An 18455-nucleotide genomic window follows, 5' to 3' on the forward strand; every position below is an offset into this window, starting at 1 on the left:
AGGATCCAGGAAACTACAGACCACTCAGCCTCACCTCAGTCCCTGGAAAAATCATGGAGCAGATCCTCAAGGAATCTGTTTCTAAGCACTTGGAGAAGAAGGTGACCAGGAACAGTCAGCATGGATTTACCAAGGGCAAGTGTTGCCTGACCAACCTGATTGCCTTCTATATATATGACTAGCTCTGTGGAGGTGGGGACACTAGTGGATGTGGCATACCTTGACTTCAGCAAGGCTTTTGATATAGCCTCCCACAACATTCTTGCTGGAAAACTAAGAAAGTACAGGTTGGATGAATGGACTATAAGGTGGATAGAAAACTGGCTGCATCATCAGGCTCAGAGCGTAGTAATCAATGGCTTGCTGTCTAATTGGCAGCCAGTATGAAGTGGAGTGCCCCAGGGGTTGGTCCTGGAGCCAGTTTTGTTCAGTGTCTTCATCAATGACCTGGAAGATGGCGTAGAGTACACCCTCAGCAAGTTTGCAGATGAAACCAACCTGGGGGGAGCAGTAGGGTAGAGCTAGGATTCAGAGTGACCTAGACAAATCAGAGGATTGGGCTAAAAGAAATCTCATGAGGTTCAATGAGGACAAGTGCAAAGTCCTGCAGTTAGGATGGAACAATCCATGCACTAGTACAGGCTGGGGGCTGACTGGCTGGGTAGCAGCTCTGCAGAAAAGGACCTGGGAATTGCAGTGGACAATAAGCTGAATATGAGCCAACAGTGCCCTTGCTGCAAAGAAGGCTAATGGTAAGCTGGGCTGCACTGGTAAGTGTGTTGACAGCAGGTCAAGGGAAGTGATTATTCCCCTCTATTCAGTACTGGTGAGGCCACATCTGGAGTGCTGTGTCCAGTTTTGGGCCCCCCACTACAGAAAGGATGTGGACAAATTGAAGAGGGTAATGAACTGGGGGCTGGGGGACATGACTTCTGAGGAAACTGGGCTTATTTAGTCTAGAGAAGAGGAGACTGAGAGGGGATTTGATAGCAGTCTTCAACTACCTGAAGGGGGTTTGAAAGAGGATGGAGCTGGACTGTATTTAGTGGTGGCAGATTGCAGAACAAGGAGCAATGGTCTCATGATTCAGGAAGGGAAGTTTAGGTTAGATGTTAGGGATAATTTTCTCACTAGGAGAGGAATAAAACACTGGAACAGGTTACGCAGAGAGGTCGTGGACTCTCCATCCTTGGAGGTTTTTAAGACCTGCCTAGACAAAGCTTTGGCTGGGATGATGGAGTTGGGGCTGGTCCTGCCTTGAGCAGGGGATTGGGCTAGATGTGATCTCCTGAGGTTGCTTCCAACCCTAACTTTCTCTGATTCCAAGTCAAAAGGCCTTAGTCTGGGTTTGGAAATGGCAGTACACTACACTGTGAAGTGTAGGTGCCAACAGTAGGACAAACGACCTGGCAGAAACTGAGAAGCTACCCTGTGGAGCACTGAAAAATCCTGAGGTGAAATCTCAATGTTAAGTTCTGGGCTCAGTGCAGTAATGGACCTTGCAGATGGTCCATTTACTAGGAGAGAACCAGTGCTGGGTGAAACCTGTTTTCTTTGGCTAAGTACAGACATTCAAAAAGCCCAAGGCTGAATCAATTCAATCTTTGAAGGTTAGTCGAAGCTGCATAGATTGAACTGAGAAGCCGGTGAACACGCACGCATTCACTTTTGATTCAGGAAATGCACCCATGTGCCTGCAGTGGCTCAGGCCAGAAGCTGGGGGGGACCTCCCTGCCACTGCCAAAGGGAAGGGAGGAGAGAAGCCCTCCAAGGCTTCCCCCTCCCTTAGTGGAGGGGGCATGGCCAGGCCCCAGCCCGGGACCAGTATGCTGAGGCATGGGGAAGTGAGGCTTTAAACCCTGCTCCCTGGCCTGCCTGGGACCCCTGTCAGGCTTTTGCTGCCCCCACCCCCACACTCTAGTGGAGGGGGTGGGGGTGGCCACACCCCAGCCAGGGGCTCGCATACATAGGTTTAAACCCCATGTCTCGGTGTGCCAGCCCTGGCCGTAGCATGGTCACGCCCCCTCCTTCTTTCTGCTGGAGTGATGGAGAAAACTCCAGCAAGGGCTGCCCTCTCCTCCACCAAAAGTGGATAGCGGAGGGGCAGAAGCCTGGCAGGAGCTGCCCCCTGCCCAGGGCAAACCCCAGCTGTGGTCTGGAACCAGGGAAGGGGGGTTTAACACCCCCCTGCAAACCATATGGGAAAGCAGCCAGGGTCTGCCTTTCCTCTGCTTCCCATTTGAGCGGAGGGGGCAGGGGCATGGCCAGATGCCAGGCTAGTGAGCTGAGGTGGTGGGGGTGTGTGGAAGAGGGTGTGTCTGTGAAGGGCTGATTAAATAAATCATTGCAGGAAAGGATTTGAGATACCAGCTACAACTAGGGGTGCTGAGGCCCTCCTGGAACAACTGGGGTCCAAAAAAAGCTGGTTGCAGTGGAGGGTTGAAAGGGCTCACAGCAGCTGGCAAGTAGTAGAGCCCTGCATCATGGGTTTTCTGTTTTAGGCTTAGAAGGATTCCCCTGGGTGCCATTTATTGCAAAACAAATCTCTGAGCGCCTGCAGCTTGTTTCCCAAATCAGTGTTTCCAATCAGGGCAGCTGCATGAAGTAGGTAGAGGTCTCTTCAGCTGCACAAAGGGATGAGGAACAGGAGAGCTCTGCTTTTCAGTGGCATCTGTGTCTTCCTTCTCCCAGTAGTACTGCTTCTCTCTATCCTTGGAGCACTATGTTTGTGAAGACCCCATGGAGCCATCCCCAACTTGAAACAGAGTGAAGGCATCTCTCCCAAGCCTGAGGATGAAGACTCCTTGGGGTGATTCTGGGGGCTGGGGTGAGGGGTAGAATTGAGGTAGGATTTATTTGGCGGCTGAGGGACATAATTGTTGGTCAGGATTCTAGTGCATGTGATGGTGGTGGCGGTGAAGGGGGGTAAAATCTGTGCTGGGAGATGGGCAGTGGGAGATAAGACAAAAGACAGACCACAAAGTCTTCTGAAAATGGCATGGTCATCTCATGGTTTGTGAACCTGCTGTTGGAGTAGGACCCTTAGTGCTATGCTTCACCTTGGCCTGTGGCACTGAATTGCCAGGCAAAGCTGGGTTTGCAATGTTGCAGAGCAGGTTTCTGCAGCAGACTTTCTGCCCTGAACATTTGAAGGGCTCTCTGTCCCATGGGTGGAGATTAGGGGAAGTAATGTGTATGCAGGAGGAAAGAGAAGGAAAAGAAAATAATGGGAGAGCCCTTTGCTGGATGTGGAGGGAGGAGAGCATGGAGGTGGGATGTTGTGGGTCAAAAGCAGACTGTCATCACTCCACCTGCCTGGCAGCATTGTACAGCTGGATAGGGGTTTTAAACTGTGAACTTTTTCACTGCAAATAGACAAATGAACAATCTCTTGGAAACACATTTGTACTTCTGTTCTGATTGGTGTGGTGGTGCCTGTACAGTGAATCCTGAATATGACTAGCATCAGGATGAAAAATAAGTGAGGGTGCAAAGCTAAAATAGCTAAAATGTGAAAATATAGCCCAGATTGCCAGCCTGGCATTATCCCTATGGCAAGTGCTGAAATTGTGAGCTGTAGGAAGTGCAGCTGCTAGGGTTTAATTTAGAACTTGATTATACGTATCCCTTTGCAAAGGCAGCCTGCACTCCTACCCTGTGACTCCAGCTATTCAGCTTTACCTTCAATCAAACAATAGCAGAAAAAGTAGGTACCCTCTCTGAAAGGTTTGTTTCAAAGCAGGGGCAGCTGCATTCTAAGAAATAAACTGCTTAGCTGATGAAGAGCTGCACTTTCAAAAATGCCGTCATGCTTTTTTTTCCCCCTCACCATGACTTCTCTGCTTACTCATTCTTCAAAGCTGGAATTGCCTTTCACACTGTTAAGGCTGGAAGGAATCTGGGAACTAAAAAAGAACATATCTACAAATGTGGGGGCAGAAATCTCTCCTCACTTCAGCACCTGCAAAGGATTTAAACAAATATATATCCATTGAGTTGCTTAACATCTGGTTTGCCAATTTAAGGCCCAGTTCTGCGTTCTCTCCCACTGAAATCAGTAAGCTAACATGCAAAGAACTAAGTTTCCTACTTTGTAGCATAACAGCACAGAGGCCATTAGCTGTCATTTAGCTCACTTAATTTTTTGCTAGATTGTCCATATTATACAGAAAGATGATCACAGTGCAGTTAGCTTTAGGGCGGGCTAATAGGCTTTAGAGTCAACAGGAGGTTTTCCACTAACTCCCTTGTGCCTTGAAACAGATCCTAGGTTAAGTAATTGACCCTGATACTATGGCAAGTCTGCAAAACCCAAATGGTGAAGGATCTGGGTTAACTATCATGTCACGTATGAACAAGGTTAGTTGTTTTTCTTGTAGAATTTCCTACAAATACTTCCACTGGTGGAAAAGTGAGGCTTGTCCTTTTGTGGCTGTAGCTTTCTGGGCCATAAACAGTGGATCATCTCGTATGTGTGATTATCTTGAGGGATCTATAGAAGTAGAAACTTCCCTTATGTTATGGAGCAACTGGGCCCAAGTTTCTCTATGTAAATAAGTAAAATGATGCTGGAGGTCGCACTTCCCAGACCAGAATCTTCTGTGTGCCAGGGGTCACTTCTGTAAGCAGAGGAAGGAACAATCAATATGCCCTTTGAAAAAATATCACTCTAAGTTGCCAGCTTGCATGCACTTCCTTTTTAGAGGGCTGCCATGAATCTCTTTACTTTGATACTTAAAATAGGGATGTGAAAAGTTAAACCTTTAAGTAAGTATATTTATACTGGTAATACATTATCAATTAATGTTTAGCACAGGGTGCAGTCTGGTAGGGAAGGGGAGGGGTGAGGGGAGACTATTACCCATAGCCCAGGGGTGGATAATAATTTTTGTTGGCAGGCCACTTAATGGGTTTCGGTGAGCTGTCAAGGGCCACATGCACACAATCTTTTTAGAAGATAACACTTTAACAAATTATAGATAAAAATCAATCTTATTCTAAAAATTAAAAATCTACTATAACATACTTTTAATTTCATTTCAAAAAAATAATTTTTGTCCTGACTTTTGTGTTTTTGAGCAGTGTATATAGAGGTGATAGCATACTAGCTCAAAATAAAGTCTTACTCTTGAAAACTCTACATGTGGGAGGCCTGCCCACACTCTAGGTCTGGGTAGGGGGTATGTGCAGCAGAGCTTGCCCAGACAGTTCAGTGCAGATGCAGTCTGCCCATTTTCCGCTGCCCTATCTGGCCTGCAGCTACATCCACAACACTCCAGATGGGGCCAAGTTCTGCCTGGGACAGCCCACACTATGCTCCTGCTTTCACCCACTGGCAGCCCCAGCCCTGGCCAGCATGCACGGCATCCCAGTGGGGCTGCTTCTGCTGTGGCTGCAGCTGCTTGGGTGCTGCTCGGCCCCTTCTCCTGCCCCTGCTGCACTGCTCTGAGCAGCAGGTAGCATATGGAAGGGTAGCAGCTGTGGTGACATATGCCAGGCACCATGTGCCCAGTCAGGCAAGGGGGAAGCTGTAGCTGGGTGGCCCCTGCCCCAGCTTGCAAGGCTCAAGCTCCAGCTGCCTTTCACCCACTCCACATGCCTGGTGCAATGAGCAGCCCCCTGGGGGTGGGAGTGGGCAAGCAGTACCCAGACAGCTGCAGCATCCCCACTGGGAAACTGTGCACACTGTCTGGAGGCAGGGCTGGGACTGGAGCTGTTGGCAGGCTCAGGCAGGAGTGCATGTGGGCTGCCTTGGGCAGGAGTGGGCAGGGCTTGGTCCCATGGTGAGTGCCATGGGGGCAGCTGCAAGCCAGATACAATCAATAGACAGGTGCCCACCTGTGGTGGACCAGATCCAATAAGTTGGTGGACCAGATCTGGCCCATGGGCTGTATTTTGCTCACTATCATCATAGCCTCAGAGGTTAAAGAGGGAAACGGTGGTCTACTCAAATAAGCAATTGCTCATTCTCAGATGCTCCCTCCTTCCAGTGCCTGCTGGGAACCCCTTACCTGCTGCCACATGGGCTGTGTTGTCTGCTGGGGTTTGCCTCTGACTGCTCCCCGCATCAAAGGCCCCAGGGGGCAGCTCCCATTAGCAGCTGCTGTTTTCAGTTGACCCTTCAACTGATAGAGGTTACATGGATAACTTTTTTAACTGCTTCTACATCCCTATATTAGAACAATTACAAAGTGAAATCTTGGTTAAATTTATTGTTATCATTTGAAAAATATTGGCCAGGGATTGGGAAATAGAGCCAATAGTTTTAGATTCCCACCTCAAAGGGAAATGGTAGGAGTCTTTGTAAATCAAATGACGGTCTCAAAATATATGAAGTAACTTGTATCGGACGGTTGGCTTTCTAATAGAATCATAGAAAATTAGAGTTGGAAGGGATCTCAGGAGGTCATCTAGTCCAACAACCTGCTTGAAGCAAGACTATCCCCAACTAGATCATCCCAGCCAAAGCTTTGTCTAGCTGGGTCTTAAAAACCTCCAAGGATGGAGAGTCCAGCACCTCTCTGGGTAACCTGTTCCAATGCTTTACTACCCTCCTTGTGAGAGAGTGTTTCCTTATATCCAAACTAAACTTCCCTTGCTGCAACTTGAGACCATTGCTCCTTGTTCTGTCATCTGCCACCACCGAGAACAGTCTAGCTCCATCCTCCTTGGACCCTCCCTTTGGGTAGTTGAAGGCTGCTATTAAATCTCCTCTCAGTCTTCTCTTCTCCAGACTAAATGAACTCAGTTCCCTCAGCCTCTCCTCAGAAGTCAGCCCTCTAACCATTTTTGTTGTCCTCTGCTGGACTATCTCCAATTTATCCACATCCTTTCGATAGTGGGGGGCCCAAAACTGGACACAGTACTCCAGATGTGGCCTCACCAGTGCTGAATAGAGGGGTATAATTGCTTCTCTTGATCTGCTGGTAATGCTCCTACTAATGCAGCCCACTACGCTGTTAGCCTTTGCAACAAGGGCACACTGCTGACTCATACCCATTTTATTGTCCATTGTAACCCCCAGGTCCTGCCCAGCCAGTCAGTCCCCAGCCTGTAGCAGGGCATGGGATTGTTCCATTCTAAGTGCAGGACTTTGCACTTATCCTTATTGAACCTCATGACATTTCTTTTGATCCAAACCTCCAATTTGTCAAGGTCTCTGAATCTCAGGACCGACCCCCGGGACACTCAACTTCATACCAGCTGCCAGCTAGACCAACAGCTACTGCTTATTACCCTCTGAGCCTTATTTTCTATCTACTGTACAGTCCATTCATCCAACCTATACTTCCTAAGCTTGTTGGCAAGAATGTTATGGGAAACCATATCAAAAGCCTTGCTAAAGTTAAGGTATATCACATCCACTGCTCTCCCTGCATCCATGTAGTTATCTCATCATAGGAGGCAATTAGGTTGGTCAGGCATGATTTGCCCTTAGTAAATCCATGCTGACTGTTCCTAATCACCTTCTTTTCCTCCAAGTGCTTAGAAATGGATTCCATCAGGACCAGTTCTATGATTTTTCCAGGGGCTGAGGTAAAGCTGGCCAGTCTGTAGTTTGCCGGATCCTCCATCTTCCCTTGCTTAAGGATGGGCACTATATATGCCCTTTTTCAATCATCTGGGACCTCTCCTGGCTGCCATGAGTTTTCAGAGAAAATGGCCAGTAGCTTCGCAATCCCATGGGCTAACTCCCTCAGCACCCTTGGATACACCATCAAGCCCCATTGACTTGTACATATCCTGCTTTTCTAAATAGTCCCCAACCTGCTCTTTCACCACTGTTGGCTGCTCATCTCCTCCCCAAACTGTGCTGCCAGGTCCAGTTGTCTGGGAGCTGACCTTGCCTGTGAAGACCGAGGCAAAAAAGACATTGAGTACTTCAGCCTTTTCCACATCATGTCACTAGGTTGCCTCCCCCATTTAGTAAGGGACCCACACTTTCCTTGATCTTCCTCCTATTGCTGACATATTTGTAGAAGCCCTTCTTATTACCCTTCCTGTCCCTTGCTAGTTGCAACTCCAATTGTGCTTTGGCTTTCCTGACTTCATCCTGGCATGCTTGAGTTATACTTATACTACTCCCTAGTCATTTGTTCAAGTTTCCACTTCTTATAAGCTTCCTTTTTGTTTTTTAGCTCACTGAAAAATTCCCCCCTAAGCCAAGCTGATCTTCTGCCATACTTGCTAGTCTTCCTGTGCATCGGGATGGTTCATTCCTGTGCCTTCAGTAAGGTTTCTTTAAAATATGACCAAACTCCTTCCCCCTCAGACTGGCCTCCCAAGGGATCCTGCCCATCAGTTCCCTGAGTTGAAGTCTGCTTTTCTGAAGTCCAGGGTCCTTACTCTGCTGCTCTTCTTCCTTCTATCCTTCCTTCCTTCCGGATCCTGAACTCAAATCATCTCATGATGACTGCTGCCCATATCGCTATCCACTACTACGTTCCCTACCAGTTGTTCCCTGTTTGTGAGCAGCAGGTCAAGAGCACGGCCCCTAGTAGGCCACTCCAGCGCTTACACCAGGAAGTTGTCTGCAGCATTCTCCAAAAACTTCCTGGATTGCCTATGCACTGCTATATTGCCCTCCCAGCAGATGTCAGGGTGTCAGAGTGATTGAAGTCCCCCATGAGAACCAGATAGTTATAATACTTGTAATAGTAGAAGTGTTAAATAGAAAAATGGAGGCAGTGCATTGATGTTATGGGACTTAACAGTTTTAAAGATGTAAAAATTATGTGGAAGCTTTGAGACAAGAAAAAAAATAAGGAATGTGAGACTGGGGTAGTGTGCGCGCGCGTGGGCGTGCATGCACACACAAATATATAATATAAAAGGATTTAGATGTTGATTTTTTACCTCCCAGTTCTTACCGCTAATCTCCCCAGGACAGAATTATTTTATTCAAGTCCTCCAGGTTCATTTTGCTGAGCTGGCCTTGCTGAGTGCCTCCCCGCTATTCTAGAAGCAATACAGTTATCTGAGAATATATTAATGGCCTCCCAAGTCGTCCATTAAAATGTGTGTATAGAGAGTAGTCATGTTTAGACTTCAGACCCAACAATTCGATGTCTAGAGCCAGTAAACTTACGAAGACTTCTGTAGCTCCGATAAGTAGGTTTCTTAAGATCCACAGACTTAGCGCAATACTAGATGTCATTGAAAATCCAAAGCCATTCAGTTCTAGAATAATCTCTCTATATTACTGACTGTACGGACAAAGGTAAAATGGGGGGTGGGGACATACCACAAGTGGATGATATACAGCTGGTGCATGGTAACATGTGCTGCTTCTACTGTACAATAAATGAAAGCTAAACCACATAATTAACTCTAGGGGTGGGGGGTGCACAATGAGCCCATTCCCCATTTTAATTCAGTGTAATTTTTAATTTGTCTGGATTCTTAGCCTCAACTGATTCCAATCTGGATTCTGATCCTTTGTATACACTGGGGTGGCCAAATTCCAGCTCACAAACTGCATGTGGCTCCTAGAGAATGAGGCATAGTTAAATAAACACGTTCTTTTACTCTGTTTTCCACTTTTGGATTTCTTCCCTTTTGGCTCTTTACTTTTCCTAAGGAGGCATTGATCAACCAACTCTTATTTGGTTATCAGGTCACTTACCCTGGGGCCTGTATATCTTGGGAGCCTTGTGCTTGCAGCTCTCAGACATGACAAGACTCTGGTCTGGGGCTAGAAGGGTCAGAATATATGTGCAGGCAGACTCCTGTGCCTGATGTGTAATCCCATGGGCATCAGTTTAAGTTGAAACTCAAGATAGTGTCAGAATATAAACCTCAGTACCACACTACTACTCAATCTCAAGGGAATCCACAGAGGTCTAGGAATGTCCTGGCAGTGAATTTTCAAGATTGGGATTTTATTTTGGTGATTCTAATAGTGCTGTCCAATCACAATCCACTTTTTAAAGATGTACATGAGGAACATCACATAAAAATAGTGTCTACGCAAAAGCCTCTGTTAACCAAGAGTTAGGGTTTTTCATTCAAGTATCTTTTCTTAAAAATAATAATTTTTAAAAAGTTTAGAAAAAAAGTCACTCCAGAGCATGGAAGCATAAAAGTCAATTAAATATTAATAAATTATAATTAAAGCAACTTCAATAGTACTCCTGTAATGACCTGAAAGCCACAATATGATGCCTTCCATAAATGATTGTTTGTTGCATCACTGACTTTAAAAACTACCTTACTTCTGTTAAGAAGCAGAATGCTTGCAACTGCTTATCTCGTACTGCTGCAGTAAGCTGCTGCTTCCATAATGTCCTGCTGTAATGGACAGAAACAAGTGCTATTATTCTTTATCAGGATTTCTTGCCCAAGTGTAACCACATAGTACAGTTCTTCAGAATGGTGGCATGTTTCAGAAGAAAAACTGTCTTGTTGGCAGGTATAACTTTAGTATTATGTACCCCAAAGGTTTACAGCACAATTTCCACTCATCAGTCTATGCTCGAAGAAGGCAAAGGCTAGGAGCAGTACACTAGACACACATACAGAAACACTAGATTTACATGTACACTAGATTTCCTTCCATCTATAGGCAAAATATACAAAACTGATTTAAGACTCTTTGTCACAAGTTCTATTTAATAAAAATACCTTCCATGCGAGGACTGGATACACAGTAGGTGGAATGCAGTTTGTATGTACATACATCACTTATTTTTCAGCATGAAAAAGTCTCTCAAAAATGTTTTAAGAGATCTTTGTCTAAACAAGATACAAAAGTAAAAATAGCAAGAATTGAAAGAAAAGAAAAATTACTGTATTTCCACACCACCCCCCCGCCCGAGTAATTCCTGTCAATTATGTGCTCATCTTAATCGTTGCATGTTGCATTCATTGTTGCTATATTAATCTGATGGGATTCCTTACATATGGATTTTCACTTAAAACCTGGTAAATGGTAAAAATCTTACTATTAACCCATAACTTCCCACCACCCTCCCTCTGCGGTCCAACCCATAGGTGTGAATGCCAGCTTGTCATCTTAAACCCTCTGACAAGAATCTGTTCTTTTCAGCTAAGGAGTTTCGTAAAGTCTCTTCTGACATCATTGGGCCCGAGAGGCACAACATGAAAGCTGCCTGATCTAACAATATCTGCTTTGTGCTTTATACACCCCAGACTAGCACCAGCCCTAAAAGGGAATGGCCTATGTTGGCAATCAATGTTCAGCAAAATGGAATTGTAGCTGTAGTGGGGTCTTAGCCCTGGAAGGATTCTCCTCCCAGGCTTTCCTAGTCTGCTCTTTCTCCACCACCATACAGATAATAGCTTCAGACTCTCCTCTCAGGACAGATCCGCTTAGTCTAGAACTGGGGGTTGTCAACCCCCCACCACCAGGGGTACACCGATCCAAAAAGGTTGAAAACCTCTGCTCTAGAAGGCAGTTTGGTGCCTAGGAGAATGGCAATAGCAGGATTACTTTGACACTTAACATTTATTCACTTAGTTAGCGGTTGATAGTTTAAGCTTCAATTCTGGCTGAACAGGAATGTACTGTGTATTTATATTTGTGTTCAGAGACCCCTAAGTTCTATCAGTACAGTAGTTAGCTAAATTCAGTGTGAGAATATAAAATTAGTTTTTAGTTTTCCTTGAAGAAAATATAAGGGCAGAGTTGTTTTTATATCGCCTTGCCTGAGCATCAATGTGTTTTCTATTAATTTTTAAGAGTTTAATTGTAGTAGCCTTAGAAAGTTTATCTTAATGCATTTATTGCACCATTAACAGCATAGGTGTTATTTTTGCTTCTTTAGAATAGGAGAGAGAGAGAGAGAGAGAGTGCGTGTGAGTGTGTGTGTGAGAGAGACAGAGATACAAACTTGGGGCTTCTTTCCCCAGAGTACACCAATAACAGGAAACAGTAAGATGATACCAGTGTTAATCACAGGAATTAATAAGAACATTTATTGACTAGAATAGAAAACTTCAGGAAAACTGTTTAAAATTTGTCTTTGTAAGAGGAATGAAGCCTTCATAAGTGATTTAACACCCACCTTTCCAATTCAAACATGATAATATACATTTTTCCAACACCCCACATGTCCTCCAGTTAAAAAAAAAAAAAAAGCATGCGGGGGGGAACTAGACTCTATCCTAAATCAAATATATATGTAAGATACACAAAGAAGCAAAATGCAGAATTTTCTGAAGTTGAATTTGTTGCAAGGTCCCTGTTTCTCTTCAAAGCATGATACCTACAACTAGCTCTTCTCATTAACTGTTTTCTTCTCTCTCTACCCACTCCCTCCCCTGCTTGGAAATATAGATTATCTGAATTCCGATCATCTTCTCTACAGTTAAAAAATAGCATATTAGATGGTTAGAGACTTATCCCTGCTGAAATTGTGTTCAAGGCTAACTGCTCACACATAAAACATTGTTTATTCATTATACTTGATTTTGGTTTGTTATAATGGGTGGGATTTTTTTTTTAAAATCTAGATACTTTTTAGAAGTTCAAAAAGCTACTTTTCAGTTACTACAGGTACACTAAGAACTGAGCAGAGGAAGTTAAAACATTTTAATTTTAAAATTTTAATTTTACTTTTATATTTAAGCTGGATGGCTCTTTAACTGTACAACTGTTCAGATGGTAACTAGCTTAAAACATGTCAGGTGCTAGTGGATATAAATGCACTGAACAGGCTACTTGCTTGAAAGATGCATCAGGAATGGCAAATGAATGAAGCTATTTGTATTTTAGATTTGTTAGAAAATGGAGCTGTGTCTTGTGATGACAATGGGCATAACAAATTGGATTCATGCCATTTGCTTATTCCTCCTGCTCCCCAACTAGTTCTGCATTGTCCATTTGCTTTATGTGTACTTTATAAATCAGACTAGTTTACGGTTTAAAAAAAAATTAATACACAAAAAATCATCTTATATAGCACCACCTAATCTGTCTTGAATGTTTCCTCCTCCCACCTGTCTTAAATGTTTGCTCCTAGTTATAAAAAGTTGTCATGCAAATGTTATGACTAGTCAGACAAAATGCTCAACAAGGTGTTTATATTGGAGCTGATAAAGCACGTGAACTTTCCAGTAGTCGCTCCCGCTTTTCTTTTTGTTGCATTCAAGCATGGTACAAGTTCCACTAAAGTAAATTAATTTCTTGCTTAAAAGGTCAGGCAAAGAGCTGTCAGTACTATTTTACTTCCACTTTAAATCACATATTAGTGCTATATGATCAGAAGGATGTGAAACACTTGGCAAGGCCTGATGGGTAGTAACTTCTTCATGACTTGGCAATGGAATTACTTGTTCTACCTCTAGAGCATGTGCATCAATGAAAATGTAGTCCAGGCAGCCATGAAACCCACCAACATAGTTTGTATATGCAGGTTCTCCACAAGCACTTTGTAGTTTGAAAGGGTGGGTTAAAGACATACTGCACTTTTCTTCTTCACCATTAGAAACCCAATCTTCATGATTTTCATCAATATTGCCACTGCTAACAAAACGATACAGTCCACTTGATGGGGTACTGTTAAAATCCCCACAGAATATGATTGGTATACCAGGATACAGCTCACATGCTATGTGCCTAATGTGAGACAAGGCTACAGCAGCTTGGATGAGACGAATGTTTCCACCTAAGAACATAAAGACACGTTACTTGTATACTTTGTTCAGTAGTTTCAAAGGATTTCTCTCTTAAGAAGCTAATTTAAGGCTTGCCTACACACGAAATCATTCAGGACAACCTTCAATAAATGTTATGACTAGGGCAAGACTTTTTAAGCCTGATCTGTGATTGAGGGGACTAGGAACATTTTAAATACACCCTCTCCCTGTTTTCCTTTAAATGGGAATGAAGCTTGCTTGAGAAGAGGCTTCTTTCACACTTTCTCCATCAGTCCCCTGGCTCCAAATCACTCTGCTTCATAGCCATCCAAATGGCTCCTTTCCACCCCATGCCCTCTAGAAACATCTGGAGATCAGGGCACCTCTCCTAAGCCTGACACTTGACCCTTCTGCTTGGCTACCTACCCCACAATGCAACCTTACCAATTCCAATGAGGATGGGGATGCTATATTCTGTGACTCCAGCTACATTAACAAATCATGGTTTGAGTTCATCACAGGGGCACAGAAGGGAATTGGTGAGGTTTTATTCACCAAGGCGCCCCCGGGGGTTACAAGAAATAATGGCCACAAGCAAGCAGAGAGCAGATTTAGACTGGACATTAGGAGGAACTTCTTCACAGTTTGAGTGGCCAAGGTCTGGAACGGGCTCCCAAGGGAGGTGGTGCTCTCCCCTACCCTGGGGGTCTTCAAGAGGAGGTTAGATAAGCATCTAGCTGGGGTCATCTAAACCCAGCACTCTTTCCTGCTTATGCAGGGGGTCGGACTCGATGATCTATTGAGGTCCCTTCCGACCCTAACATCTATGAATCTACGAGGGGCTTGCCTGTAAGAGCTGCATGCTAAACATAACCAGGCAGATTCTCACTATGACACAATCCTCTGTATGCTGGCACATTAGTTGTGCGTTCCTTCTGAGATGAAACAAGCTACGAAAGCCCTTGCTTCCAATAATTAGAGTTGGAGAGACAGGATCAGGACTAGAAAAGTTTAGCTGACCTGATTATATAGTTATGGCTACAGTAGCAAAGTTACCTTTTGGATGCCAGTACAAGTGAGTGTTGGCTACGCAAATCTTCCTGGAAGGCTCATTTGTAGACTGAAGAACTGAAACCTACATAAGACAATGAATGCTCTTATCCAAAGTATTAAAATCAGAATAAAACTAGCAGACCTCCAAAAGATTTATGTAAAAACACAAGCCAAAGCATTTTAATGCAATTTAAAAAAATGAATCATCTGCAAGAGATCTTGTTATAGTGTTCTCCCCAACTCTTCATTTGTTTGTTCCTTTCCAGTCTTTCGTCCCGCCCCACCTTGCAAGAACAGTGGAGTCCTTTCTTTGCACTCTGAAAAAACCAGTATTGCACTAGCCTGTATTTGAGAAGTTGATCCAAGCACTTATTAAAATAGTGTGACCCACAAGAGAAAGTTTACTAGTCACACCATCTCTAGATGAGTGGCTTTTTCAAGCCTTATAAACAAGGCTTTCATTACCACAGTTACTAGAACACCAAACTAAGGTTTTGACTGTGGAAATACTTATACTTGCGCTCAATTGGAAACAGAGGATGTGAAAAATAAGACCAAAGTTAAGAAGTAGGATTGCCGCTTACTGTCTCTAGTACTGCTAAAACAGGCATAGGCAATTATTTCAGGTGGAGAGCCGCTTAACAAGTTTTGGTGAGCTGTCAAAGGCTGCATGGTAGCCCTGCCCCTTGACAGTTGCCCCACCCCCATCTTGGGACTGGAAGTCCCACCCCCTAACCCTTGCCCCTTGCCCCCTGGAAATACTCCTTTTGGGAGGAGGGGTTGCCATCTGAGAACCAGAAAAAAGCCAAATCATACACTAAAAGTCAAATACCTACTACAACATTTTAATTTTATTACAAAAAATATTTTTGTCATGATTTGGGTTTGCTGCCCACCTGAGCTCCTTGCTGCCACTGCCCCCCTAGGCTCAGGCTCTGTGCTCCTACCCAGATGCAGCTCAGACCCCGTTCCTGCCACTTCCCTACCTGCTACCTGGAGCAACTGGGAGGCAGGGGAAGTACAGCAGGTTTCCGGGAGCTGCAGCTGTGTGATGGCCAGGCCCTTCCACCCACAAGGGCGTGAACAAGGTGCAGTAGGATATGTTTGGGGGTTGTATGTGGGCACCTCGCTTCCACCCTCGTGGGTAGAAGGACTGGGTGGGGTGCAATTCATTGCTGGGTGCTGTGAGCCAGATGAGGGCCTGGCAGGTCAAATCCGACCTGTGAGCTATAATTTGCCCAACCCTGTGCTAAAAGGCGTGACAGACTGCCACCCGTCCCCTGTCCCAAACCATAATGTTTACTAGTTTGTCATTTTATTTTTAATTTAGGCTCATACCAGGCATTTTAGAAAGTGTGACCATCAAATATCCAGTCTTAACCTAATTTAGGTTAGAAGCTCACTTTAAGATGGTTTGAAGTCACAGTAAAGAAATTACATTGATGTGGATGTTTGATACAGGAAAACCATAACCCCGTCAGTTTCAAGTCCTTATTCCAGAGCAGTAGGGGCCAAGCCAACCTTTTTGGCAGGTGTGACACAAATTTGCCCCACACTCTCTCCAAATGCCACTCTGATCCCCTTCCTCTCCCTGATCTGCTGCTCTTTCTGTTCCCTGTCCCCTCCACAATCTGCGGTGCTCACCACATACAGAGGCTGCCTGTGCCATCAGGCCAGTCAGATGCAAGTAAATTGCAGAGACAGACTGTTAAACCCATCCCAGAACTTCAGCAAATGAAGTCAAAATGCATTTCATGCTTTGAACAGCCAGCAGGCAGCCACATACACTGCACTGTGCAAAGTGCTCCCTTCACAATCTACTCCTGCACATGCTCTTGTTGGTTCCTGCTCTGCCCTTCTGTCTTGCCCAGGAGCCACCTGCTGCCCTAATGAGAATCCTGCACTCTGTAGTGGCCATGTTCCCACCTCAGCTGAACAGAGCCCTGCTTCCCGACACCCACAATGCCACTGCCAGGCTTGCCACCCTGTTCCAGGGGCTGACCTGGCTGCAGACACTACCTGCAGCACGGTGGACCTCTGCAGCACCTTCTCCTGCACCATGGGGTAGGTGGCCAGCTTGTCCTGCAGCTCCTGGTGCAGCGGGTCCTCCTGCAGGGCCTGACTAAAGGTGAGGTCATGCTGGCTCAGCAGTTGGAGCTTGTCCTGGCGGTAGAAGGTGGCCAGGCCTTCATGCTGCTTCTCCTTGATCTTGAAGAGCCCCTTGAGGCCGAAAGCCTCCAGGGCCGGCCCCAGGCTGTCTGTGAAGACGGCTTGGTCCACCTCCTGCAGGCACATGAGGTCAGCATGATAGCCAGTCAGCTCCTTGTGCAGTAGGCTCTGGCGGTAGTCGAGCTCCAGGGCGTAAGGAGCGCAGTAGGGGAAGAGCACGGTGCGCGAGAACTCGGTCTGCGCGTAGGTGTCGGCCAGCACGTTGTAAGACACGGCGCGGAGGGTCCCAGCAGGCGCCAACCGCCGTGTGTACAGGTGTCTTGCATCAAAAGTGCAGGCGCCAGGCCCCGCCTCCACAGGCCCCACGCTCTCAACCTCACGGGGAACGCCATAGCGCTGCAGCCCATTACAGGGCGTGCAGTGCAGCTTGAGGCGCTGCCCCACGTGCGCATTGCCGGGCACAAAGACCTGCTGGTCGCCGCCCTCAACGTCCACCCAGACGGGCTGGGCCCCGTTGGCGCCCGGCAGCCGCTCGCAGAACCAGCGGAAGAGGCAGTGGTGAGGCGCAGCAAACTCTGTGGCCAGCTTGGGGCAGACAGGGAAGCCAGCCAGCAGTGAGTGCGGCAGGCGCAACTCGGTGACGGTGGGCGGGTTGCGCTCCACACGGTACGTGGCGTCGCCGATCTGCAGCACAGCGCCGTCCTGCCACGCCTCGGTGTTGGGCACGTCGTCGGCCACGGCCTCGCCGTCGCGGGAGAAGAGGCGCACGGTGGGCGGCGGCGGCAGCTCCTCCCCGCTGGCCGGGCCCTTGCGGCCCTTCTTGGCCGCCTTGGCGCGGCCCTTGGCGGCGATGCGGGCGAGCGCGCGACCCAGCGGCTCCTCGCGGTCGCGCTGCAGGTTCCGGGCGCTGCCGTCGCCCAGCACGAACGAGAGGCTGAGCTTGGGCTCGGCGGGCACGCAGCGCACCACGGCCCGCTCCATGGCGCCGGCCAGCCCCACCGCCGCCGCCGCCGCCCGGGAGCAGAGCCGCCGCAGCAGGAGCCGAAGCGCGCCGGCCGGCACCATGCGTCCTCCGCCGCCGCGCCGCGCCGCGTAGGCTGCTGGGAAGCTGCGGAACGGATGTGACGACGCGGAATCGCTTCCGGGCCAAACCGACGTGTTGACAGAAGAGAAGGAGCCGGCAGCCTCTCCCTACCGGAAGTGCCGGGACTCTCTTGGGAGGGCGGGGCTCCCGCCGGAAGTGATGCAAGTCAGGCGGGATCATGGCTGCTAGAGGGTGGGCTATGCAGCGCCGGGTCCTAGCGTCGCTCTCTTCTAGCCCAGCTAGGTGGCGGGGCCGCCCGGTTGCCCCGCGCTGCCCGGGGGAGGGACCGCGGGCCCGGCCGTGCAAGACCTCTGCGGGCGCCCGGCTCGGAGCGAGGGCGGGAGCTCCGTTTGCGGCGGAGGGAGGCCCCGCGCTCGGACCTCTCCGGGCGGGAGGCGTTTGGGGCTCGCGCGGCCGCCCGGAGCAGCGCTGCCGCCGCGGGGCATCGCCGTGGGGCAGGTGGGGGCTGGGGCACGGCTGCTTCGCTCCGCTCCGCTCTCCTCGCGGCGCCGCGCAGGCGTCGGGCCCGGGCCCGGGCCCCTTCTCCTCC

At 47.4% G+C, this 18455-nt stretch overlaps 1 protein-coding gene across 1 annotated transcript; it reads right to left on the bottom strand.

Annotated features, from left to right (window-relative positions):
- Nucleotides 1-10593: 10593 nt before the first annotated feature.
- PDE12 (phosphodiesterase 12) lies at nt 10594-18012 on the bottom strand. The gene is made up of 3 exons (XM_006277975.4): nt 16672-18012; nt 14656-14734; nt 10594-13628 (listed from the first exon to the last, which is right to left on the bottom strand). The coding sequence occupies exons 1-3, from the start codon at nt 17884-17886 to the stop codon at nt 13186-13188; spliced, it is 1737 nt and encodes a 578-aa protein (XP_006278037.3). The 5' UTR covers nt 17887-18012; the 3' UTR covers nt 10594-13185.
- Between the last annotated feature and the right edge of the window lie 443 nt (nt 18013-18455).

Source organism: Alligator mississippiensis, chromosome 12 (genome assembly GCF_030867095.1).
Source record: "Alligator mississippiensis isolate rAllMis1 chromosome 12, rAllMis1, whole genome shotgun sequence".
NCBI classification, from domain to species: Eukaryota; Metazoa; Chordata; order Crocodylia; family Alligatoridae; genus Alligator; species Alligator mississippiensis.